General features: G+C 44.2%; 1 protein-coding gene across 1 annotated transcript in view; it reads left to right on the forward strand.

The window, feature by feature from the left end:
• The window catches only part of LOC124011433 (vacuolar protein sorting-associated protein 37D-like), a 54,621-nt gene extending 31,044 nt beyond the window's left edge, over positions 1–23,577 (forward strand). The window contains exons 3-4 of the mRNA XM_046324805.1: positions 12,203–12,285; positions 22,600–23,577. Coding sequence (XP_046180761.1) covers positions 12,203–12,285; positions 22,600–23,130 — 614 coding nt within the window. The 3' untranslated portion in view covers positions 23,131–23,577. The remainder of the gene's footprint in view (positions 1–12,202; positions 12,286–22,599) is intronic.
• The last annotated feature ends 3,749 nt before the right edge of the window (positions 23,578–27,326 follow it).

A 27,326-nucleotide genomic window follows, 5' to 3' on the forward strand; every position in this document is an offset into this window, starting at 1 on the left:
ACCGATTCTCAGACAACTAGATTGTGTTCACGTGAAACATCGTCAGACAGACACCGATATGCCAGATACAGTATGTAGTCGTTATGCAGTGAGTCCTTTTGTACATTATGTGTGTGGGTGTTTGTGATCTTATGTTTAGCAGACCTAGTTAGAACATATGACATCAGCTTTTTTCTGGATGGGGTAAACTATGAGTGGGATATATTCAATGCTTGTGTTATAATAATGATGGCAAGTTCAAACATCAGAAAACAGATGGTGTGTTGTGTGTGTTAATTAGATTGAGATGTTTATCAAATCAAATGTATTTATATAGCCCTTCAGCTGATATCTCAAAGTGCTGTACAGAAACTCAGCCTAAAACCCCAAACAGCAAGCATTGCAGGTGTAGAAGCACGGTGGCTAGGAAAAACTCCAGAGAAAGGCCAAAACCTAGGAAGAAACCGAGAGAGGAACCAGGCTATGTGGGGTGGCCAGTCCTCTTCTGACTGTGCCGGGTGGAGATTATAACAGAACATGGCCAAGATGTTCAAATGTTCATAAATGACCAGAATGGTCAAATAATAATAATCACAGGCAGAACAGTTGAAACTGGAGCAGCAGCATGGCCAGGTGGACTGGGGACAGCAAGGAGTCATCATGCCAGATAGTCCTGAGGCATGGTCCTAGGGCTCAGGTCCTCCAAGAGAGAGAAAGAAAGAGAGAATTAGAGAGAGCATACTTAAATTCACACAGGACACCGGATAGGACAGGAGAAGTACTCCAGATATAACAAACTGACCCTAGCCCCCGGACACATAAACTACTGCAGCATAAATACTGGAGGCTGAGACAGGAGGAGTCAGGAGAAATCCATTTTATGAAATATATTTTAACTACATGGAGCCCATGGAGATATTTTAAGATTGCTTGCATTGTATTCTAATGTATTCACCATGTGCTTGTACTTGTTGGATGGCGGTGATGTTTTGGACAGTCCAGAGATGGAGATGAGGGCCCAACTACAGGTGGTTCATCGCCCCTTGATTCATCACCCCCCCCCCAGCCTGGTTCATCACCTGTCCGGCACCTCTCTCCAACACCTAGGCCCTTCTCACCAACACCCAACCCACTGTCCCGGCGCATCTGTGCCCTCTGCCATGCAACTCCATCAAATCTCCCCGACCCATCTCCCCGAGAAAGACAGCTGAGGATCCTTTGGACACTGACATTATGCAGTGGGTGGATGACTTAAAGAAACTGCACCAGGAGTTACAGAAACAGCAACAGAGTCCAGCAAAGGCCGTCTATGATGTCATGGTAAAATGGATGTCGTCTATTCCTGATCAACGTCTCCTGTTTGTCTCACTGCAAAAACGGTTTCTTTCTCATTCATACATACATTAGGGTGGTGGGTAATTTACTGGGGATTTGTTGTGCAGTACAAGTTTACTGTACATGAAATCAAATCCAAATCCATTTTATTGGTCACATACACATGGTTAGCAGATGTTAATGCGAGTGTAGCGAAATGCTTGTGCTTCTAGTTCCAACCATGCAGTAAAATCTAACAAGTAATCGAACAATTTCACAACAACTACCTGATACACACCGGTGTAAAGGAATTAATAAAAATATGTACATATAAATATATGGATGAACAATGGCCGTACAGCATAGGCAATAGATGGTATAGAGTACAGTATATACAGTTGAAGTTGGAAGTTTACATACACCTTACATGGAACCAAAATCGGTTGCGCGTGTGCGCCATTGTGCATAAATGTATTTTGTCCCCCTACACCAAACGCGATCTCGACACACAGGTTAAAATATCAAAACAAACTCTGAACCAATTACATTCATTTGGGGACAGGTCGAAAAGCATTAAACATGTATGGCTAGTTAACATGCACTTGCTAGCTAATTTGTCCTATTTAGCTAGCTTGCTGTTGCTAGCTAATTTGTCCTGGGATATAAACATTGAGTTGTTATTTTACCTGAAATGCACAAGGTCTTCTACTCCGACAATTAATCCACACATAAAACGGCCAACCGAATCCTTTCTAGTCATCTCTCCTCCTTCCAGGCCTTTTCATTTTTGAACTTATATGGTGATTGGCATCTACATTTTACCACGACAACCGGTAAAACATTTCATCTTTCAATCACCCACGTGGGTATAACCAATGAGGAAATGGCACCTGCTTCTATAAACCAATGAGATGGGAGAGGCAGGACTTTCAGTGCGATCTGCATCAGAAATAAGATGACTTCTATTTTAGCCCTTGGCAACGCAGATGCTCGTTGACGCCCGCGAGCAGTGTGGGTGCAATAATCAAATAATTGAATAACATGGATTTCTCAATTTATTTTGCGATGCTCGCGCACACGATGTATCCGGTCTAGTCAGCATTTTAGCCAAATACATTTAAACTCAGTTTTTTACAATTCCTGACATTTAATCATAGTAAAAATACCCTGTTTTAGGTCAGTTAGGATCAACACTTTATTTTAAGAATGTGAAATGTCAGAAAAATAGTAGAGAGAATGATATTTCAGCTTTTATTTCTTTCATCACATTCCCAGTGGGTCAGAAGTTTACATACACTCAATTAGTATTTGGTAGCATTGCCTTTAAATGGTTTAACTTGGGTCAAACGTTTCAGGTAGCCTTCCACAAGCTTCCCACAATAAGTTGGGCGAATTTTGGCCCATTCCTCCTGGCAGAGCTGGTGTAACTGAGTCAGGTTTGTAGGCCTTCTTGCTCGCACACGCTTTTTCTGTTCTGCCCACACGTTTTCTATGGGATTGAGGTCAGGGCTTTGTGATGGCCACTCCAGTACCTTGAATTTGTTGTCCTTAAGACATTTTGCCACAACTTTGGAAGTATGCTTGGGGTCATTATCCATTTGGAAGACCCATTTGCAACCAAGCTTTTGTTTCCTGATTGATGTCTTGAGATGTTGCTTCAATATATCTACATAAGTTTCCTACCTCATGATGCCATCTATTTTGTGAAGTGCACCAGTCCCTCCTGCAGCAAAGCACCCCCACAACACGATACTGCCACCCCCATGCATCACGGTTGGGATGGTGTTCTTCGGCTTGCAAGCCTCCCCCTTTTTCCTCCAAACATTAGGATGGTCACTATGGCGAAACTGTTCTATTTTTGTTTCATCAGACCAGAGTACATTTCTCCAAAAAGTACGATCTTTGTCTCCGTGTGCAGTTGCAAACCAGTCTGTCTTTTTTATGGCAGTTTTGGAGCAGTGGCTTCTTCTTTGCTGATCATGCTTTCAGGTTATGTCGATATAGGACTTGTTTACTGTGGATATAGATACTTTTGTGCCTGTTTCCTCCAGCATCTTCACAATGTCCTTGGCTGTTGTTCTGGGATTTATTTGCACTTCTGCACAGAAGTACATTGATCTCTAGGCGACAGAACGCATCTCCTTCCTGACCGGTATGACGGCTGCGTGGTCCTATGGTGTTTATACTTGCTAGGAGACAGAACGCGTCTCCTTCCTGACCGGTATGACGGCTGCGTGGTCCTATGGTGTTTATACTTGCTAGGAGACAGAACGCGTCTCCTTCCTGACCAGTATGACGGCTGCGTGGTCCTATGGTGTTTATACTTGCGTACTATTGTTTGTACAGATGAACGTAGTACCTTCAGGTGTTTGGAAATTGCTCCCAAGGATGAACCATACTTGTGGAGGTCTACAATTGTTTTTGGCTGATTTCCTTTGATTTTCCCATGATGTCAAGCAAAAAGGCACAGAGTTAGAAAGTAAGCCTTGAAATACATCCACATGTACACCTCCAATTGACTCAAATTATGTCAATTAGCCTATCAGAAGCTTCTAAAGCCATGACATCATTTTCTGGACTTTTCTAACCTGTTTGAAGGCACAGTCAACTTAGTGTATGTAAACTTCTGACCCACTAGAATTGCGGTACAGTGAATTATAAGTGAAATAATCTTGTATGTAAACTATTGACGGAAAAATTACTTGTGTCATGCACAAAGTAGATGTCCTAACAGACTTGCCAAAACTATAATTTGTTAACAAGAAATTTGTGGAGTGGTTGAAAAACTAGTTTTAATGACTCGATCCTAAGTGTATATAAACTTCCGACTTCAACTGTACATATGTGATGAGTAATGCAGGGTATGTAAACATTATATAAAGTGGCATTGTTTAAAGTGACTAGTGATACATTTATTACATCCGATTTTTTATTATTAAAGTGGCTAAAGATTTGAGTCCGTATGGTGGCAGCAGCCACTCAATGATAGTGATGGCTGTTTAACAGTCTGATGGCCTTGAGATAGAAGCTGTTTTTCAGTTACTCAGGTCCAAGCTTTGATTCACTTGTACTGAACTCACCTTCTGGATGATAGCAGGGTGAACAGGCAGTGGCTTGGGTGGTTGTTGTCCTTGATGATCTTTTTGGCCTTCCTGTGTCTTCGGGTGGTGTAGGTGTCCTGGAGGGCAGGTAGTTTGCCCTCGGTGATGCGTTGTGCAGACCTCACTACTATCTGGAGAGGTTTACAGTTGTGGTTGTGTACCAGGCGGTGATAAAGTTTGTGTGTTTTTGGTGACAAGACAAATTTCTTTAGCCTCCTGAGGTTGATGAGGCGCTGTTGTGCCTTCTTCACCACGCTGTCTGTGTGGGTGGACCATTACAGTTTGTCCGTGATGTGTACACCGAGGAACTTAAAAATGTACACCTTCTCCACTACTGTCCTGTCAATGTGGATAGGGGGGTGCTCCCTCTGCTGTTTCCTGAAGTCCACGATCATGTCAAACCTACCACCGTCGTCTGCAAACTTGATGATTGAGTTAGAGGCGTGCATGGCCAAGCAGTGATGGGTGAACAGGGAGTACAGGAGAGGGCTGACAACGCACCCTTGTGGGGCCCCAGTGTTGAGGATCAGCGGGGTGGAGATGTTGTTACCTACCCTCACCACCTGAGGGCGGCCCGTCAAAGTCCAGGACCCAGTTGCACAGGGCGGGGTCGAGACCTAGGGTCTCGAGCTTGATGACGAGTTTGGAGGGTACTATGGTGTTAAATGCTGAGCTGTAATCGATGAACAGCATCCTTACATAGGTTTTCCTCTTGTCCAGATGGGTTAGGGCAGTGTGCAGTGTGATTGCGATTGCGTCGTCTGTGGACCTATTGGGGTGGTAATCAAATTGGAGTGGGTCTAGGGTGTCAGGTAGGGTGGTGATATGATCCTTGACTAGTCTCTCAAAGAACTTCATGATGATGGAAGTGAGTGCTACGGAGCGGTAGTCATTTAGCTCAGTTACCTTAGCTTTCTTAGCCGAGGGTTAACACATTTAAATGTTTTACTCACGTTGGCTGCGGTGAAGGAGAGCCCGCAAGTTTTGGTGGAGGCTGTGTCAGTGGCACTGTATTGTCCTCAAAGTGAGCAAAGAAGTTGTTTAGTTTGTTTGGGAGCAAGACATCGATGTCCGCGACGGGGCTGGTTTTCTTTTTGTTTTTTATTTTCTTTTACCTTTATTTAACCAGGTAGGCTAGTTGAGAACAAGTTCTCATTTGCAACTGCGACCTGGCCAAGATAAAGCATAGCAATTCGACACATACAACAACACAGAGTTACACATGGAATAAACAAAACATAGTCAATAATACAGCGGAACAAAAAAAAATGTCTATGAACAGTGAGTTGAAATGAGGTCAAATAAGGGAGTTAAGGCAATAAATAGGCCATGGTGGAGAAGTAATTACAATATAGCATTTGAAACACTGGAATGGTAGATGTGCAGAAGATGAATGTGCAAGTAGAGATACTGGGGTGCAAAGGAGCAAGATAAATAAATACTGTATGGGGATGAGGTAGATAGCCAGTCTGTGAAAAGCCCATCTATGTACAGGTGCAGTGATCTGTGAGCTGCTCTGACAGCTGGTGCTTATTTTATATATATTTTTTTATTTAACCTTTATTTAACCAGGTAGGCTAGTTGAGAACAAGTTCTCATTTGCAACTGCGACCTGGCCAAGATAAAGCATAGCAGTGTGAACAGACAACACAGAGTTACACATGGAGTAAACAATTAACAAGTCAATAACACAGTAGGAAAAAAGGGGAGTCTATATACACTGTGTGCAAAAGGCATGAGGAGGTAGGCGAATAATTACAATATTGCAGATTAACACTGGAGTGATAAATGATCAGATGATCATGTACAGGTAGAGATATTGGTGTGCAAAAGAGCAGAAAAGTAAATCAATTACTGTGGGGATGAGGTAGGTGAAAATGGGTGGGCTATTTACCAATAGATTATGTACAGCTGCAGCGATCGGTTAGCTGCTCAGATAGCCAATTTGTAAGTCGCTCTGGATAAGAGCGTCTGCTAAATGACTTAAATGTAAATGTAATGTAAATGTAATGATGTTTGAAGTTGGTGAGGGAGATAAGTCTCCAACTTCAGCGATTTCTGCAATTCGTTCCAGTCACAGGCAGCAGAGTACTGGAACGAAAGGCTCGGAGACAGAACGGTGTTAGCTTTAGGGATGATTAGTGAAATACACCTGCTGGAGCGCGTGCTACGGATGGGTGTTGCCATCGTGACCAGTGAACTGAGATAAGGCGGAGCTTTACCTAGCATAGCCTTGTAGATGACCTGGAGCCAGTGGGTCTGGCGACGAATATGTAGCGAGGGCCAGCCGACTAGAGCATACAAGTCGCAGTGGTGGGTAGTATAAGGTGCTTTAGTGACAAAACGGATGGCACTGTGATAAACTGCATCCAGTTTGCTGAGTAGAGTGTTGGAAGCAATTTTGTAGATGACATTGCCGAAGTCGAGGATTGGTAGGATAGTCAGTTTTACTAGGGCTTGGCGGCGTGAGTGAAGGAGGATTTGTTGCGGAATAGAAAGCCGACTCTTGATTTGATTTTCGTTTGGAGATGCTTGATATGGGTCTGGAAGGAGAGTTTGCAGTCTAGCCAGACACCTAGGTACTTATAGATGTCCACATATTCAAGGTCGGAACCATCCAGGGTGGTGATGCTAGTCGGGCATGCGGGTGCAGGCAGCGATCGGTTGAAAAGCATGCATTTGGTTTTACTAGCGTTTAAGAGCAGTTGGAGGCCACGGAAGGAGTGTTGTATGGCATTGAAGCTCGTTTGGAGGTTAGATAGCACAGTGTCCAATGACGGGCCGAAAGTATATAGAATGGTGTCGTCTGCGTAGAGGTGGATCAGGGAATCGCCCGCAGCAAGAGCAACATGGTTGATATATACAGAGAAAAGAGTCAGCCCGAGAATTGAACCCTGTGGCACCCCCATAGAGACTGCCAGAGGACCGGACAGCATGCCCTCCGATTTGACACACTGAACTCTGTCTGCAATGTAATTGGTGAACCAGGCAAGGCAGTCATCCAAAAAACCGAGGCTACTGAGTCTGCCGATAAGAATACGGTGATTGACAGAGTCAAAAGCCTTGGCCTGGTCGACGAATACGGCTGCACAGTACTGTCTTTTATCGATGGCGGTTATGATATCGTTTAGTACCTTGAGTGTGGCTGAAGTGCACCCGTGACCAGCTCGGAAACCAGATTGCATAGTGGAGAAGGTACAGTGGGATTCGAGATGGTCAGTGACCTGTTTGTTGACTTGGCTTTCGAAGACCTTTGATAGGCAGGGCAGGATGGATATAGGTCTGTAACAGTTTGGGTCCAGGGTGTCTCCCCCTTTGAAGAGGGGGATGACTGCGGCAGCTTTCCAATCCTTGGGGATCTCAGACTATATGAAAGAGAGGTTGAACAGGCTGGTAATAGGGGTTGCGACAATGGTGGCGGATAGTTTCAGAAATAGAGGGTCCAGATTGTCAAGCCCAGCTGATTTATACGGGTCCAGATTTTGCAGCTCTTTCAGAACATCTGCTATCTGGATTTGGGTAAAGAAGAACCTGGAGAGGCTTGGGTGAGGAGCTGCGGGGGGGGGGGGGGGAGCTGTTGGCCGAGGTTGGAGTAGCCAGGCGGAAGGCATGGCCAGCAGTTGAGAAATGCTTGTTGAAGTTTTCGATAATCATGGATTTATCGGTGGTGACCGTGTTACCTAGCCTCAGTGCAGTGGGCAGCTGGGAGGAGGTGCTCTTGTTTTCCATGGACTTCAGTGTCCCAGAACGTTTTGGAGTTGGAGCTACAGGATGCAAACTTCTGCCTGAAGAAGCTGGCCTTAGCTTTCCTGACTGACTGCGTGTATTGGTTCCTGACTTCCCTGAACAGTTGCATATCGCGGGGACTATTCGATGCTATTGCAGTCCGCCACAGAATGTTTTTGTGCTGGTCAAGGGCAGTCAGGTCTGGAGTGAACCAAGGGCTGTATCTGTTCTTAGTTCTGCATTTTTTGAACGGAGCATAATTATCTAAAATGGTGAGGAAGTTACTTTTAAAGAATGACCAGGCATCCTCAACTGACGGGATGAGGTCAATGTCCTTCCAGGATATCCGGGCCAGGTCGATTAGAAAGGCCTGCTCACAGAAGTGTTTTAGGGAGCGTTTGACAGTGATGAGGGGTGGTCGTTTGACTGCGGCTCCGTAGCGGATACAGGCAATGAGGCAGTGATCGCTGAGATCCTGGTTGAAGCTTAAAGCTAGTGAGGGAGATATGAGTCTCCAACTTCAGAGATTCTTTTTTTTCAGGTTGCAATGGTGGGTTGTGTATGGGGCTTTGCTGACAAAACAGATGGCACTGTGATAGACTGCATCCGGTTTGTTGAGTAGAGTGTTGGAGGCTATTTTGTAGATGACATCACCGAAGTCGAGGATCGGTAGGATGGTCAGTTTTACGAGGGTATGTTTGGCAGCATGAGTGAAGGATGCTTTGTTGCGATATAGGAAGCCAATTCTAGATTTAATTTTGGGTTGGATGCTGAATGTGAGTCTACAGTCTAACCAGACACCTAGTTATTTGTAGTTGTCCACGTATTCTAAGTCAGAGCCGTCCAGAGTAGTGATGCTGGTCGGGTGAGCAGGTGCGGCAGGGATCGGTTGAATAGCATGCATTTAGTTTCCCCTGTGTTTAAGAGCAGTTGGAGGCCACAGAAGGAGAGTTGTTTGGCATTGAAGCTCGTCTGGAGGCTAGTTAACACAGTGTCCAAAGAGGGGCCAGAAGTATACAGAATGGTGTCGTCTGCGTAGAGGTGTACCAGAGAATCACCAGCAGCAAGAGCAACATCACTGATGTATACAGAGAAGAGAGTCGGCCAGAGGATTGAACCCTGTTGCACCCCCATAGAGACTGCCAGAGGTCCGGACAACAGGCCCTCTGATTTGACACACTGAATTCTATCAGAGAAGTATTTGATAAACCAGGCGAGGCAATCATTTTAGAAACCAAGGCTACCTATTGCGAATCTTTGGGAATCTCAGACGATACGAAAGAGAGGTTGAACAGGCTAGTAATAGGGTTTGTAACAATTTTGGCAGATAATTTTAGAAAGAGAGGGTCCAGATCGTCTAGCTCGGCTGATTTGTAGGGGTCCAGATTTTGCAGCTCTTTCAGAACATCAGCTATCTGGATTTGGGTAAAGGAGAAATGATAGGGTGGGTTGCTGTGGAGGGTGCCGGGCAGTTGACCGGGTAGGGGTAGCCAGGTGGAAAGCATGCCCAGCCGTAGAGGAATGCTTATTGAAATTCTCAATTATAGTGGATTTATCGGTGGTGACAGTGTTTCCTAGCCTCAGAGCAGTGGGCAGCTGGGAGGAGTTGCTCTTATTCTCCAATCCGTGATTGACTGAAGACCCTGTCACATACAGTGGGGCAAAAAAGTATTTAGTCAGCCACCAATTGTGCAAGTTCTCCCACTTAAAAAGATGAGAGGCCTGTAATTTCCATCATAGGTACACTTTAACTATGACCGACAAAATGAGGAAAACAATCCAGAAAATCACATTGTAGGATTTTTAATGAATTTATTTGCAAATTATGGTGGAAAATAAGTATTTGGTCAATAACAAAAGTTTATCTCAATACTTTGTTATATACCCTTTGTTGGTAATGACAGAGGTCAAACGTTTTCTGTAAGTCTTCACAAGGTGTTCACACACTGTTGCTGGTATTTTGGCCCATTCCTCCATGCAGATCTCCTCTAGAGCAGTGATGTTTTGGGGCTGTTGCTGGGCAACATGGACTTTCAACTCCCTCCAAAGATTTTCTATGGGGTTGAGATCTGGAGACAGGCTAGGCCACCCCAGGACCTTGAAATGCTTCTTACGAAGCCACTCCTTCGTTGCCCGGGCGGTGTGTTTGGGATCATTGTCATGCTGAAAGACCCAGCCACTTTTCATCTTCAATGCCCTTGCTGATGAAAGGAGGTTTTCACTCAAAATCTCATGATAAATGGCCCCATTCATTCTTTCCTTTACACGGATCAGTCGTCCTGGTCCCTTTGCAGAGAAACAGCCCCAAAGCATGATGTTTCCACCCCCATGCTTCACAGTAGGTATGGTGTTCTTTGGATGCAACTCAGCATTCTTTGTCCTCCAAACACGACGAGTTGAGTTTTTACCAAAAAGTTATATTTTGGTTTCATCTGACCATATGATATTCTCCCAATCTTCTTCTGGATCATCCAAATGCTCTCTAGCAAACAACAGACGGGCCTGGACATGTACTGGCTTAAGCAGGGGGACACGTCTAGCACTGCAGGATTTGAGTCCCTGACGGCGTAGTGTGTTACTGATGGTAGGCTTTGTTACTTTGGTCCCAGCTCTCTGCAGGTCATTCACTAGGTCCCCCCGTGTGGTTCTGGGATTTTTGCTCACCGTTCTTGTGATTATTTTGACCCCAAGGGGTGAGATCTTGCGTGGAGCCCCAGATCGAGGGAGATTATCAGTGGTCTTGTATGTCTTCCATTTCCTAATAATTGCTCCCACAGTTGATTTCTTCAAACCAAGCTGCTTACCTATTGCAGATTCAGTCTTCCCAGCCTGGTGCAGGTCTACAATTTTGTTTCTGGTGTCCTTTGACAGCTCTTTGGTCTTGGCCATAGTGGAGTTTGGAGTGTGACTGTTTGAGGTTGTGGACAGGTGTCTTTTATACTGATAACAAGTTCAAACAGGTGCCATTAATACAGGTAACGAGTGGAGGACAGAGGAGCCTCTTAAAGAAGAAGTTACAGGTCTGTGAGAGCCAGAAATCTAGCTTGTTTGTAGGTGACCAAATACTTATTTTCCACCATAATTTGCAAATAAATTCATTAAAATCCTACAATGTGATTTTCTGGATTTCTTTCTCTCATTTTGTCTGTCATAGTTGAAGTGTACCTATGATGAAAATTACAGGCCTCTCTCATATTTTTAAGTGGGAGAACTTGCACAATTGGTGTCTGACTAAATACTTTTTTTGCCCCACTGTAAATGTGATTGATTGACTTCCTGTACAATAGAAGAGGTTTAAACCCAGATAGCTTTTAGGGAATCACTTTTGACCTTCTCTCATTGGGTTAAGGTAGGCATAACTTTTCAAAATACCATTCCCAGATTCCTAATGATGTCTCAGATTTAATCAATCGACAGCCCATGCATCTCGTAAAAAACCGGGGAGCCACAATAGAGCAGGAGTCATGTGACAGCCCTCAGTTGTCTCTCTCCAGAATGAAAGGCCTCCCCCAACCCCCCATAGCCTAGCCTATACTGTATGTCCACATCACATTTCATTAATAACGCTCTATATTCCACACAGCCTGCTCAAGGATTTTTACCATGAGCCACAACCTTCTGGCCTGCAGCCCTGTGTATCAGAATTCCTGCGTTGCCATATAATGCTTACAGTACGAAGTACAGTTTCTAAAACTGCATATTTAAGGCTCTGGTCTTTTCAACAAGTGAGGGTAAACGGTAGACATGTTCTCTGCAATCCCTTTTGTTTTAATTATTATTTTGGGGTATAAAAGGACGGTCACTTGTTTGTTTTATCAAGCATTCAGAGAAGGTTTAGGTCAAATATATTTTGCTGAAGACATGTCCAACTATTTTCATTTCAGAGGTCTGATTTTGAAATGTTCATTCCCTGAAAGGTTATTTGTTTTTAAATGATTTAATCTCTCCTGGTTTCTCAGTGACTAAACCACCCTCAGTCTTGAGCTAGTCATAAGTCACTCTTTTGGTAGGCTCTTTTTCTTAACTGTTCCCTCTGTCACTGTCATTCCCTGTGAATAAATTATGTTTCTTTGTCCTTGCAGAGGCCGACATACAGAAGCACAGCCTCCAGACAGCACAGAATCTTCTCCAGGAAGATGTGGCGCGTGCTGAGGAACAGTCTGAGGTAAATCCAAAGCCTGAACTCTAATGTTTAGTCTTAGCATAAACCACTGAGTGTGTTCTTTGCATTGTCAGCACTAGTGTAGTATAATTGAAATGCCTCCATGCCAGTCAACAGCCAGGCCACTTTTGTTCATTCTGCACTCCGGTAAAGACGGACAGATTACTGCTTGTTCTAGGAATAGTCCATGAAACTCATGCACACTTGAGTATTCAAGAATGCAGGAGTTATGATCCACACTGTACTGGTTGCCTTATTCAAGTGAGATAAAAAAAAAATTTAAAAGTGTTTTCTGTGCACTATACTACATCTATCTGGTCACGATTTCAATAGAAATGTCTACAGTTTGAAAGAGAGCATTTGCCTCATCCTTTATATTTCAAAAGAACACGTTCTTTCAAATGTAAATTTGCGCATTAAACACACAATGTTATTGACAACCAGACAGTTAACAGAAATCCATACATGGGGATGATCCGCTCCATTTCCAAAAATGTCCACCTAGACTGCGCAATAGTGTAATCACTGTTCAAATCAATCGACAGCCCATGTATCCCAAGAGAAACCGGGTAGCCACAATGGAGCAGGAGTCATGTGACAGCCCTCAGTTGTCTCTCTCCAGAATGAAAGGCCTCCCCCAACCCCCCATAGCCTAGCCTATACTGTATGTCCACATCACATTTCATTAATAGCACTCTGTATTCCACACAGCCTGCTAAAGGGTCTTTACCATGAGCCATAGCACAGAACCCCCGCTATAACACTTCATCTTACTACGTGTGATATTCCGCAAATACCTGTGCGTGAAGGAAGACAGGGAATATTGATCATGTTTACAGTGCTGGGAATTGTAACACTCAAACACTGACATGGTTGAGTGGATTTACAGATATAGGCCTACCTTTGATGAATTATAGCATGTGCCTCCATTTACATAGATGTGTATATGTATATTCAGCTACTTTTTAATACGTACTGCAGGTTAACCGTCACGGTTTACTGAAAAATGTAAATACCTCAGTAACCTAAAGCTTCAATTTAATATAACTAGACTTAACAAAAATATAAATGCAATATGTAAAGTGTTGGTCCCATGTTTCACAAGCTAAAATAACAGATCCCAGAATTATTCAGTAAAAGCTTATTTCTCTCAAATTTTGTGCACTAAGTTGTTTACATCCCTGTTAGAGCTTTTCTCCTTTGCCAAGATAATCCATTCACTTGACAGGTGTGGCATATCAAGAATCTGATTAAACAGCATGATCATTACATAGATGCACCTTGTGCTGGGGACAATAAAGCACTACTCTAACATGTGCGGTTTTATCACACAACACAGTGCCACAGATGTCTCAAGTTTTAAGGGAGTGTGCAATTGGCATGCTGACTGCTGGAACATTCACCAGAACTTGCCAGAGAATTGAAGGTTAATTTCTCTACCATAAACCACCTCCAACATCATTTTAGAGAATTTGGCAGTACGTCCAACCAGCCTCACAACCACAGACCAAGTCCATAAACCGTCTCAGGGAAGCTCATCTGGGTCCTTGTCGTCCTCACCAGGGCCTTGACCTGACTGCAGTTCGGTGTCATAACCAACTTCAGTGGGCAAATGCCCACCTTCGATGGCCACTGGCACACTTGAGAAAGGTGCTCTTCCCAGATTAAACCCGGATTCAACTGTGCCGGGCAGATGGCAGACAGCGTAGCGTGTATGGCATCGTGTGGGTGAGCGGTTTGCTGATGTCAAGGTTGTGAACAGCATAAGCATAAGCTACGGACAACGAACACAATTTATAGATGGCAATTTGAATGCACAGAGATACCGTGATGAGATCCTGAAGCCCATTGTCATAAAATCAAATCAAATGTATTTGTCACATTGTAACTGTTTTCTTCCATTGAAGGAGAGGACCAAAGCGCAGGGTGGTTAGTGTTCATCTTATTTAATAATAAATCCAAACTGAACACTTCAATTTACAAAAACAACAAATGTGATAACCGAAAACAGTACCATGTGGTGTAAAACACAGACACGGAAACAATCACCCACAAAAACCCAGTGAAACCCAGGCTACCTAAGTATGATTCTCAATCAGAGACAACTAAGGACACCTGCCTCTGATTGAGAACCATACTAGGCCAAACACAGAAAAAACAACCTAGACACACAACATAGAATGCCCACCCAGCTTACGTCCTGACCAACACTAAAACAAGGAAAACACAAAATAACTATGGTCAGAACGTAGCAGATGTTAATGCGAGTGTAGCAAAATGCTTGTGCTTCTAGTTAAAGAATTTGTACAAAAAGATATATGAATGAGTGATGGTACAGAACGGCATAGGCAAGATGCAGTAGATGGTTTCGAGTACAGTATATACATGTCAGATGAGTAATGTAGGGTATGTAAACAAAGTGGCATAGTTTAAAGTGACTAGTGATACATGTATTACATAAAGATGCAGTAGATGAGTACAGTATATACATAGAGTACAGTGCATACATATACATATGAGATGAGTAATGTAGGGTATGTAAACATAATATTAAGTAGCATTGTTTAAAGTGGCTAGTGATATAATCTTTCCATCAATTTCCATTATTAAAGTGGCTGGAGTTGAGTCAGTTGAGTCAGTGTGTTGGCAGCAGCCACTCAATGTTAAGGGTGGCTGTTTAACAGTCTGATGGCCTTGAGATAGAAGCTGTTTTTCAGTCTCTCGGTCCCTGCTTTGATGCACCTGTACTGACATCGCCTTCTGGATGATAGCGGGGTGAACAGGCAGTGGCTCAGGTGGTTGTTGTCCTTGATGATCTTTATGGTCTTCCTGTGACATCGGGTGGTGTAGGTGTCCTGGAGGGCAGGTAGTTTGCCCCCGGTGATGCGTTGTGCAGACCTCGCTACCCTCTGGAGAGCCTTACGGTTGTGGGCAGAGCAGTTGCCGCACCAGGCGGTGATACAGCCCGACAGGATGCTCTCGATTGTGCATCTGTAGAAGTTTGTGAGTGCTTTTGGTGACAAGCCAAATGTCTTCAGCCTCCTGAGGTTGAAGAGGCGCTGCGGCGCCTTCTTCACGACACTGTCTGTGTGGGTGGACCAATTCAGTTTGTCTGTGATGTGTACCCCGAGGAACTTAAAACTTACTACGCTCTCCACTACTGTCCCGTCGATGTGGATAGGGGGGATGCTCCCTCTGTGGACTTCAGGAAACAGCAATCATCTCCTTTGTTTTGTTGACGTTGAGTGTGAGGTTTTTTTCCTGACACTACACTCCGAGGGCCCTCTCCTCCTCCCTGTAGGCCGTCTCGTCATTGTTGGTAATCAAGCCTACCACTGTAGTGTCGTCCGCAAACTTGATGATTGAGTTGGAGGCGTGCATGACCACGCAGTCGTGGGTGAACAGGGAGTACAGGAGAGGGCTCAGAACGCACCCTTGAGGGGCCCCAGTGTTGAGGATCAGCGGGGTGGAGATGTTACCTACCCTCACCACCTGAGGGCGGCCCGTCAGGAAGTCCAGTACCCAGTTGCACAGGGCGGGGTCGAGACCCAGGGTCTCGAGCTTGGTGACGAGTTTGGAGGGTACTATGGTGTTAAATGCTGAGCTGTAGTCGATGAACAGTATTCTTACATAGGTATTCCTCTTGTCCAGATGGGTTAGGGCAGTGTGCAGTGTGGTTGCGATTGCGTCGTCTGTGGACCTATTTGGGCGGTAAGCAAATTGGAGTGGGTGTCAGGTAGGGTGGAGGTGATATGGTCCTTGACTAGTCTCTCAAAGCACTTCATGATGATGGAAGTGAGTGCTACGGGGCGGTAGTCGTTTATCTCAGTTACCTTAGCTTTCTTAGGAACAGGGACAATGATGGCCCCCTTGAAGCATGTGGGAACAGCAGACTGGGATAAGGATGATTGAATATGTCCGTAAACACACCAGCTAGCTGGTCTGCGCATGCTCTGAGGACGCGGCTGGGGATGCTGTCTGGGCCTGCAGCCTTGCGAGGGTTAACACGTTTAAATGATTTACTCATGTCGGCTGCAGTGAAGGAGAGTCCGTAGGTTTTGGTTGCGGGCCGTGTCAGTGGCACTGTATTGTCCTCAAAGCGGGCAAAAAAGTGCTTTAGTCTGTCTGGGAGCAAGACATCCTGGTCCCCGACGGGACTGGTTTTCTTTTTGTAATCCGTGATTGACTGTAGACCCTGCCACATACCTCTTGTGTCTGAGCCGTTGAATTGCGACTCTACTTTGTCTCTATACTGACACTTAGCTTGTTTGATTGCCTTGCGGAGGGAATAGCTACACTGTTTGTATTCGGTCATGTTTCCGGTCACCTTGCCCTGGTTAAAAGCAGTGGTTCGCTCTTTCAGTTTCCCGCGAATGCTGCCATCAATCCACGGTTTCTGGTTTGGGAATGTTTTAATCGTTTCTATGGGTACGACATTGTCAATGCACTTTCTAATGAACTTGCTCACCGAATCAGCGTATTCGTCAATGTTGTTGTTGGGTGCAATGCGGAACATATCCCAATCCACGTGATCGAAGCAGTCTTGAAGCGTGGAATCAGATTGGTCGGACCAGCGTTGAACAGACCTGAGCACGGGAGCTTCTTGTTTTAGTTTCTGTCTGTAGGCTGGGAGCAACAAAATGGAGTCGTGGTCAGCTTTTCCGAAAGGAGGGAGGGGGAGGGCCTTATCTGCGTCACGGAAGTTAGAATAACAATGATCTAGGGTTTTACCCGGCCTGGTTGCGCAATCGATATGCTGATACAATTTAGGGAGTCTTGTTTTCAGATTAGCTTTGTTAAAATCCCCTGCTACAATGAATGCAGCCTCAGGATATGTGGTTTCCAGTTTGCATAGAGTCAAATAAAGTTTGTTCAGGACCATCGATGTATCTGCTTGGGGGGGGGATATATACTGCTGTGATTATAATCGAAGAGAATTCCCTTGGTAGATAATGCGGTCGACATTTGATTGTGAGGAATTCAGGTGAACAGAAGGACTTGAGTTCCTGTATGTTGTTATGATCACACCACGTCTAGTTAAATCATAAGGCATAACCCCTGCCCCTTTTCTTACACCTTCTTTACCCCTCTTCTTACCGGAAAGATGGTTGTTTCTGTTGGCGCGATGCGTGAAGAAACCAGCTGGCTGCACCGACTCCGATAGAGTCTCTCAGACAGCGTAGCGTATATGGCATCATGTGGGTGAGCGGTTTGCTGATCAAGGTTGTGAACAGAATGCCCCATGGTGGAGGTGGGGTTATGGTATGGGCAGGCATAAGCTACGGACAAGGAACACAATTTATAGATGGTAATTTGAATGCACAGAGATACTGTTATGAGACCCTGAGGCCCATTGTCATACCATTCATCTGCCGCCATCGCCTCGTGTTTCAGCATGATAATGCATGGCCCCCTGTCGGAAGGATCTGTACACAATTCCTGGAAGCTGAAAATGTTCCTGTTCTTCCATGGCCTGCATATTTACCAGACATGTCACATGTTTGGGATGCTCTGGATCAACGTGTATGACACCATGTTCCGGTTTCCAACAATATCCAGCAACTTCACACAGCCATTGAAAGAGGAGTCAGACAACATTCCACATGACACAATCAACAGCCTGATCAAGTCTATGTGAACGAGATGTGTCACGCTGCATGAGGCAAACTGTGGTCACACCAGATACTAACAGGTTTTCTGATCCACGCCCCTACCTTTAAAAAAAAAAGAAGGTAGCTGTGACCAATAGATGCATATCTGTATTCCCATTCATGTGAAATCCATAGATTAGGGACTAATGAATAGGTGGATCTGTCTCTCAAGTTTAGGGGCCTATGCCCACCCATGGCTGCGACCCTGCCCAGGCCATAGATGAATGAATTGATTTCAATTGACTGATTTCCTTATATGACTGTAACGCAGTAAAATCTTTTAAATTGTTGCATGTTGCATTTATATTTTTGTTCAGTGTACTTTCAGCTCGATACTACAACCTATACACTACCCAGCAAACATGCCCACATTGGCACGACATGGGCCCAATGTGGTCTGAAATATATATATAGGCTGGCTACATTTGGCTGAGGCAAATTTGTTTATCGGCTCCACATTGGCTCCAATGTGCGTGCATTGCAATGATGTCCAAGGGGGAAAACGATGGCAATGTCTGAATACCCATATTTGCATCCTAAATAGGAGGCCGTTTGAGTATGTGGAAAAATAAAGTTTAATAGTATGTGACATTTCGAAAATCTAGTATACTTTAAAATGCACGGATGTCATAATACTTTTGGCTTTGACAACAGCTGATCAATTAGATATGGGGATGCGCTACCGAAATTAATGAATAGCAGGAAACAACGCCATCACGCATGACGTATTTTCAGTATGCGAAAATAAAAATGTTGCATAGTATGTGAATTTTCTAAAAGCGAGTATGCTTAAATGCCAGGATGTTATGCTAATTTTGGCTCTTCATCTGGCATATCGGCATTGGAAGAGGTGGGCTGCGAGTAATAGTCCCTAGTTCTCTTCAAGTAGCCAAACAATACAACTGGGCTACTTAAATGGTGCCGAATAGCGATGTTTCTGCGTGGTGTTCAATAGTAGGCCAAGTAGTTTTTGTTCTCCTTCAAATTAACAAGATAATTGCATCGTACGTTTTTTGTTTTCTCATTGAAAAGTGTTTCTTGTTAGCTTGGCCTTTGTCAGAGCTTTAAAACAAAATAATAAACCATCTTTTGATTTCTGAATGTGTCAGCAGCGGGGACTCAGGATGTGGCTGCATTATTGATGTTAATCAATATAAAAATATAACATACACCATGATTTTAATATTGTTAGTTTTAGTTTTGTAGGCTAGGCTACGTATTTAATTATTTAAGAATGGATCAAGCTTCAGCAGTTAGTCTGATCTCGTTTCCAATTATCAGTGCTTTACATGCTGACCAGACCGGACACGTCGGGTGCACAGGCGTCGCGAAATAAATGTAGAAATCCATGTTATTCAATTATTGCACCCACACTGCTTGCGCGCCGCCAACGAGCATCTGCGATGCCAAGGGTTAAGATAGAACTCCTTTCTATTTCTGATGCAGATCGAGCTGAAAGTCCTGCCTCTCCCATCTCCTCGTTGGTTTATTGAAGCAGGTACCCACGTGCCATCTCCTCAATGGTTATAACCACGTGGGTGATTGAAAGACGAACTGTGTTGCCAGTGGTCGTGGTAATACTATGAAAGTTTAGATGCGATCACATATAAGTTCAAAGATGAAAAAGCCTGGAAGGAGGAGAGATGACTAGAAAGGATTCCGTTGGCCGTTTTATGTGTGGATTAATTGTCAAAGTAGAGGACCTTGTGCATTTCAGGTAAAATAACTCAATGTTTATATTCCAGGACAAATTAGCTAGCAACAGCAAGCTAGTTAAATAGAACAAATTAGCTAGCAAGTGCAAGCTAACTAGCTAAATTGCCATACATGTTTAATGCATTTCGACCTGTCCCCAAATTAATGTAATTGGTTCAGAGTTTGTTTTGATATTTTAACCTGCATGTCGTGATCACGTTTGGTATAGGGGGACAAAGTTTTATGTTGCTGTCTGGCGTTTCTGAATATGCGATGCAGCCGACTGTCTACGTTTTTCTGTGCAATAGCCTTTCGTTTTTAACATTAAAATGTTTTATGTGTACTAGGATATTTGATTTAATTTATATATAGTACCAGTCAAAAGTTTGGACACCTACTCATTCCAGGGGTATTCTTAATTTTTTTACTATTGAGATAAAGACAAGAGTGTGCAAAGCTGTCATCAAGACAAAGGATGGCTACTTTGAAGAATCTAAAATCAAAAAGATATTTTTATTTAACACTTTTTTTTCATTACATGATTCCATATATGTTATTTCATAGTTTTGATGTCCACTAGAATATAGTAAAATATAAAGAAAAACCTTGGAATGAGTTGGTGTCCAAACATTTGACTGGTACTGTATGTTACAGAACTATGGTTTCACTAATAAATATTGAAATTGAAACCAAATTCTGTTTCTGTCGTCAGTCCATTTTAAATAGGATAGATGGGCTACGGTTTATGTCGAATGTGATAGTCTGCCTATAACCAGCCTGAGTAGGGCCTATAACTACATTCCTATTCTATTCAGAGTTTAGATAAATTAATTGAATTGAAAATGAGCTATTATCAGGCTGGTTAATGCGATGCACGTCTGGAATTCTGACAAATCCACCCGCACTCCGCCACACACCTACTCAGCCAGTCAGGAGCCGCTACTGCGTTGTTTGCAGCCGTGGCATACTGCATACTTTTTACTAAATGGTACGTGCTAAATAGTATGCGACAATGACTACATATTATGCAGTTTAAGTATGTAGTACGCTAGTATGGGTATTCAGATATGGCCAATGTTGTTTTCAGTAACTTATTTGTTCTTGTAATATCGCACAGATGTGGCTAGCCCATCCATGAATGATTCCAGCTTTAAGGTATTTAGCAAAGACGACCAAGTTGTTGCTTTCATCCATACATTTTATTAGAGAAAATGTTAAGTCTAATATGTCACATGTACTTAAAGCTGGAATCCTTAAATGGTGAAACTGCCACATCCATTTGCGATATTACAAGAACAAAGAAAGTTACTGCAAACAACACTTTTTTTCCACCTCGGACATCATTGCACGTGTGCTAGAAGAGCACAATATGTACTGTATTTTTTTTTACCATGCTGCACGATGCTCCTCAGCTTGACAACAACAAAAAAACAATTACAGAGGTGGCGCGGCCAGTGGCACAATTTCACCCTACTGCGGATTCCATCTTTGTCTTTATAAAGACTTCAATGTTGACAGTGTACAAGATCAAATATTTTTGGCGTCACACAACAGAACACTCTCAGTAATGGTTGCACAAAAAGAACTGTGTGCAAACCACACCCCAAAATATTCTAATGAGCCTCTGCCTCTATATTATGAAGTAGCTAGGCTTGGTGTGGGATAGCCCATATTGGGCTTGGTGTGGGCTAGCCTGTGCACACCTTGCCAACTGCACAGGGCCAATGGAAATAGAGTCATGGGGTCAGTTTGCTGGGCATATATCGGTATGTTTTTACCCTTGTGAGAGAGGTTATTTTTTACCAGACAATTTGTGCGACCTCGACACTGTCCTAGGTGATAAAACATTTTTATTTGGCGAGGAACACATGGCGCAACACATTTATTGAGCATGATCCATTAGCAAGTGGTCCTTATAATCCTTAATTTCACAAACCCTTTAAGTAGGTGACCGAATGCATAACTGTGAACAGACTAGTCCTATACAGCACGTTCCCATCAAGAGAAAGGCTTACTTCCAGAGACTACCCCCCACACACAATCCTTCCTTCAGGTTTTGATTTATCCATGCAAGGCCGTCCAGCACAAAGACTTAAATAAACTGTGCTTCCTCCACCTCACACAACCCCGATTGATGGCTCCATGACTCAAAGTTGTTAGGTCAGCAGTCAGCCTGATTGATTGGGTGACCCTCATCATAATAGGACTGTGTTGAGTGATGGCTCTTAGCCAGCACTGAAAAAACATGGGTCTCTCAAAAATAGACGACCCTCAGGCCATTTGTTTATTAGATGGATTTCACACAATCTATTTCTCTAACGTATGGCAGTAAGGGTGGGTCCTTTTGTGTGTTCCAGCCTTCTAACACCATTTGGTTTTATGTATCGCCACACTATCTTTAGCGGCTCCCTGTTGAAGACGCCATATTTCAGCCCCAGAGGCTGAAGGTAATATCATAGTGTTGATTATGTCAAGCCCTCTACAGCTGGCAACTGTGAAGAAAGAAACAGTGTCCAGGGCAATTATGGGGGTACTGTGGGGACCATTTGCGCTGCTCCGATATGGAAGAGACACAGTAATGACCCAAGCCTTTTTCGTGTGCGTAGCTAGTAGCCTGTTAATTTAGTAATTTCCATTGGCTGTGCTCAGACAGAGGTTAGAGTGTTTGGGGAGGTGGGCTGTGCAGACTAGACTGTCATGAATTATTCACTCCCCCCATACTGGGCTAGATGGGTCTTCCATCTGCTCCCCATGACTGGGGGCACAGTTGCCGGTCAGACTGATTACAATCATTCTAGGGCTGTGCCAGTGGAAGTGTGGTGGACACTGTATTAATGGAAAAACACAAGTTATTGTGAAATCTACTTTTACATGTGGGGCTGTGTTTGAACTGTTCCCAGGGGTTGGGAATCCTTTTGATTTGAATTCTTGTCTCCTGATACCCATTTATTTGTGGGCCTCTGCTTTGCAGGACCTCCTGGAGAAGTTCATGGAGGGGAACGTGCCCCTGGAGGGGTTTCTGGACTCCTTCCAAAGCTCCAGGAAGAGCTACCACATCCGCCGTGCTCAGGCCGAGAAAATCCAGGAGCTCAACCGAGCCAAACGGAATTCCAGCAAACCCAAAAAGCCAGAGGAGCGAGAGGACAAGATGCGGGATGAGAAGCCGGAACCCCAGAGGACCAACGGCTTCATGGCCCAGGGCCCGCCCCGGGTCTTCCAGCTCCGCTACGGCCTCACCCCCGCCATCCTGCTTCCCCACTTCCCCCTACCATCCTCCTCCACCACCTCGGCATCTGCCCTGACCCACACCAGTCTACCTCCGCTGGACTCCCAGCCGGGCCAGACCCAAATCCTGAGCCCCAGTGCCCCGCTCCCTGGACATGGGCATCCTGTGAACCTACGGGTCATTGGACAGTTACCGGGAGGCTGGTCAACCAGACCGATGCGGTTACAGCAGCTCTATAGGCCCGCCCCTCACCAGCCTGAGCCTCCATACCGATAACTGAGGCATGGGCCCTAGAGGTCTCTCGACATGGAACCAAACAGTGGCTACCAGACTCATGCACGCAAAGATGGCTTTTGAAGCTTTTGTGGAATTGATCTGAAACATATGTTCGCCATCCATGACACAAAACGTAAACATACCTAAAATGGGATATAACCAGAAGCCATACAGCACGGAATAAGAGTAGTTGAAAGCAAGGGAGTAAATGAAACAGGGCATGGTTTTCATTTTTATTTGAATGTTACACTTCCAGGGCGTCACAGGGTTGTAAAGCACAGCTATGATAAGGAAATGTCACAAATGGACTAGTGTCTCCAGCTTGTCATAAAGGACCCCATTGTCCATCCATCCGACTGAGAATTGCAAGGCTTCTATGAAATGGCCTGGTGTCGTTTTGCTGATGATCAATAAAGTCCAAATCATGGTTTTTATTATTAACCTAAATCCTTGTTGTTACTTGTTTTATAGTGCGATCCAAGCAATACAGTCATATTTATGCATCTTTGGAACCATTTCCAAGCCATCTTTCTGAAATTGCAACACAAAGATTAACCAAGAACACGATATGTGGCAGTGTTTATGCAGCTTCCCTTTTCAAATGCATATTTAGTGTAGATGGTCTTCAAAAAATGGTGTTGTCACATGGATTTTTATTATTAATAAGAGTGGAGTGGATATGGGGAAACACAGTCATTGTGATCTTTGGCCCGACTCCCAAATAGGGCTACATTTTCTAAAAGGTCACCAAGATTCCGCCAGGACAGCGGAGTCAATCACCACCTTCCGGAGACACCTGAAACCCCACCTCTTTAAGGAATACCTAGGATAGGTCACCAAAATATGAGATTCTGTTCCACTGGATGTCATAAGGTGAATGCACCAATTTGATTCTGGATAAGAGCGTCTGCTAAATGACTTAAATGTAAATGTAATTCTCAGACGAAGTTGATTACCGTCACAAATAAACATTGAAGAGCACCAAACTCTGTGTTATTTCACAAACAGTGTGTGTTATTTCACAAACAAATGATTTACTATTTGAAATGACCAGCAACAAAGGCTGTTTATTTATTCTGATAAATGAGAAACTACATTTACATTTTAGTAATTTAGCAATGTTTTTATCCAGAGTGTGTACAGACATTTTTTTGTACTTTTTCCATGGGATTTGAACCCACAACCCTGGTGTTGTAAGCACCATGCTCTACCAACTGAGCCACACAGGATCTTTCATGATGTTTTTTTCTCCTCCCAACTGAGAGCATGTACATTTTATCTCAGTGAGAAAGCCAACCTTCTGCAGGCTGATCTTAGACAGCACATACTGTTATGATGTAATATGAAACAATTTATTTCCTTACTACCAGTCCAGCATATACTGTAAGTGCACTTTGGGGAAAATAGGATAATTAAGCAATAAGGTCCGATGGGGTGTGGTGTATGGCCAATATACCACGTCTAACGGCTGTTCTTATTCACGACACAACGCTGAGTGCCTGGATACAGCCCTTAGCCGTGGTATATTGGCCATATACCACACCCCATCGGGCCTTATTGCTTAAGGCTCCAAGGTGAGGGTGAACTTTATAGCTCAGATCTTGTGCCCTCTCATAGGAGAAGCCTGCCAGGGCAAGCCAGAGCGAAACCACCATGGCTTCACTGTGGTCACGAACAAGTCTTCCCCTATGTCCTCAATATGTTATTATGGCAATAAGATTGTACAGAGCTCATAAGTGACTTAAGGGCCTAGAATTAGGGGACTTTATTTAGCCCACATTAATTGTTTACCAGGCCTTTCAGCTCATGTTGGGAGTACTGAAGTTACTCGTGTTTTAACACTTGTGACAGTGTGGATTTGAATTCTAACCCAGATATTAGGCCTAATGATAATAAACAGCAGCTATCACAGAAAGTCTTTGTGAAAGGGAATGGTGTACATATCAATGTGGGGTTTCCATTCTGTTTCAGAATCACAACTAAAGCTTTTAGCATTTTGTCCAGTATAGTATCTTTCTCTTCCCTCCAAGGTAACTGAATACTCATGCATCTTTCCTGAAAATGGATGGGAATGTGAATTACAGTACATCTAATTGAATGTGGTGGTTTTTCACTAGCCAAAAACAATACTATTGACATGAAAAGCCTACAGCTTTTCATATCAGTGGATTGTGGTGGCAAGCGCCTCTACAAAATACCCAGTGTATGTCAAAATGTATCCGTGTGTATTCCATTGAAAATGAGCACTATATAACACTCAAGTCAAGTCAATTTCTCCTTTCTGCCTGTTGTGTATTTCACTGCAATGTCTCAGTACGAATGCGTGTGGCGTATGAAGATGACTGGGGCAGGCCGCTCCGAATAAGATCATGGCGTCTCAGTAGGTAAATGTCTACTTGTATGGATGTCTGGACACTGAACTGCCAGTGACCTGATTGCGTGAGGAGAAAAAAAACAGAGTCGGCGCTGTGTGTGGTGAAGCAAACTAAATGAGAGACAACATTGATTCGTTACAATACTTACATCACTTACTATGAATTCATTGACCTCATTATTTAAGCTTGGCCTACATCATTCAACATGATAAAATCTTAACACAAAGTAGAAATACACACAATGCTAAGCCTACAGTATATTGTAAATTAAAGACGTTGGCCTTGTACTCCCTGCAGGCGACACGCAGAAAGCCTGGTCATCTCTCGGTTGACTCACCCCCTCCATGGGTCATCTGGAGTCTCATCAGCCTCCTGTGCTCTCTCTAACAGGCCCCAGGGGCAACACAGTGGCTGGACAGAGTGGGCAAGGCTTGACAATGGGTAGTAGAACCACAGGCCTTGTCAAAAAAAGGAATGTTTCCTGCGCTCTTCAGCAACATTTTATGTCAACAACAGCTTTTGTCACTGGTGGTTTATCTGACAAAATTGCCCTCTGTCAATAGCTAATTTCTAACCTTTAGCTCTATGTCTTTGGGCAAGGAGTTTTATTTTAGAAGTACCCATGCGCTGGGCCTCCCGAGTGGCACAGCGGTCTAAGGCATCGCAGTGCTAGGGACGTCCCTACAGATCCGTGTGCAATCCCAGGATGGGTCACGACCGGGAGAATCGGCGCTCAATTGGGCCAGCATAGTCCGGGTTAGGGGAGGGTTTGGCCAGCTAAGATGTCCTTGTACCATCGTGCTCTAGCGACTCCTTGTGGCAGCCGGGCGCAAGCACTCTGACATGGGTTGGCAGCTGTACGGTGTTTCCTCTGACACAATGGTGTGGCTAGCTTCTGTGTTAAAAGAGCAGTGTGTCAAGATGCACTGCGGCTTGGCGGGACGCAACATTTGCCTCTCCCAAGTCTGTGCAGGAGTTGTGGCGATGGGACAAGACTGTAACTACCATTAGTGGAGAAAACGGGGTAAAAATAATAACATTTAAAAAGATAAGTACCCATGCTCACTTTCTCCCAGTGTTTTTTGTCCCTGCCAATTTAATCTAAACTCATCTAAAAGAAACGTCCTCCCACTGTCAACTGCATTTATTTTCAGCAAACTTAACGTGTAAATATTTGTATGAACATAACAGGATTCAACAACTAAGACAAACTGAACAAGTTCCACAGACATGTCAAAATCAAAAGTAATAGTCAGTATCTGGTGTGGCCACCAGCTGCATTAAGTACTGCAGTGCATCTCCTCATGGACTGCACCAGATTTGCCAGTTTTTACTGTTACTGTTACACCACTCTTCCACCAAGGGTAAGTTCCCTGACATTTCTGGGGGGAATGGCCCTAGCCCTCACCCTCCGGGCCAACAGGTCCCAGAGGTGCTCAATGGGATTGAGATCCGGGCTCGTCGCTGGCCATGGCAGAACAGTGAGATTACGGTCTTGCAGGAAATCATGCACAGAACGAGCAGTATGGCATTGTCATGCTGGAGGGTCATGTCAAGATGAGCCTGCAGGAAGGGTAGCACTTGAGGGAGGAGGATGTCTTCCCTGTAATGCACAGCATTGAGATTGCCTGCAATGACAACAAGCTCAGGCCGACGATGCTGTGACACCCTCCACCTCCAAATCAATCCCGCTCCAGAGTACAGGCCTCGGTGTAACGGTCAGTCCGACGATAAAAGAGAATCTGACCATCTCCCCTGTTGAGACAAAACCGCGAATCGTCAGTGAAGAGCACTTTCTGCCAGTACTGTCTGGTCCAGCGA

The sequence above is a fragment of the Oncorhynchus gorbuscha genome, linkage group LG02 (genome assembly GCF_021184085.1).
Source record: "Oncorhynchus gorbuscha isolate QuinsamMale2020 ecotype Even-year linkage group LG02, OgorEven_v1.0, whole genome shotgun sequence".
In the NCBI taxonomy this organism is placed as follows: Eukaryota; Metazoa; Chordata; class Actinopteri; order Salmoniformes; family Salmonidae; genus Oncorhynchus; species Oncorhynchus gorbuscha.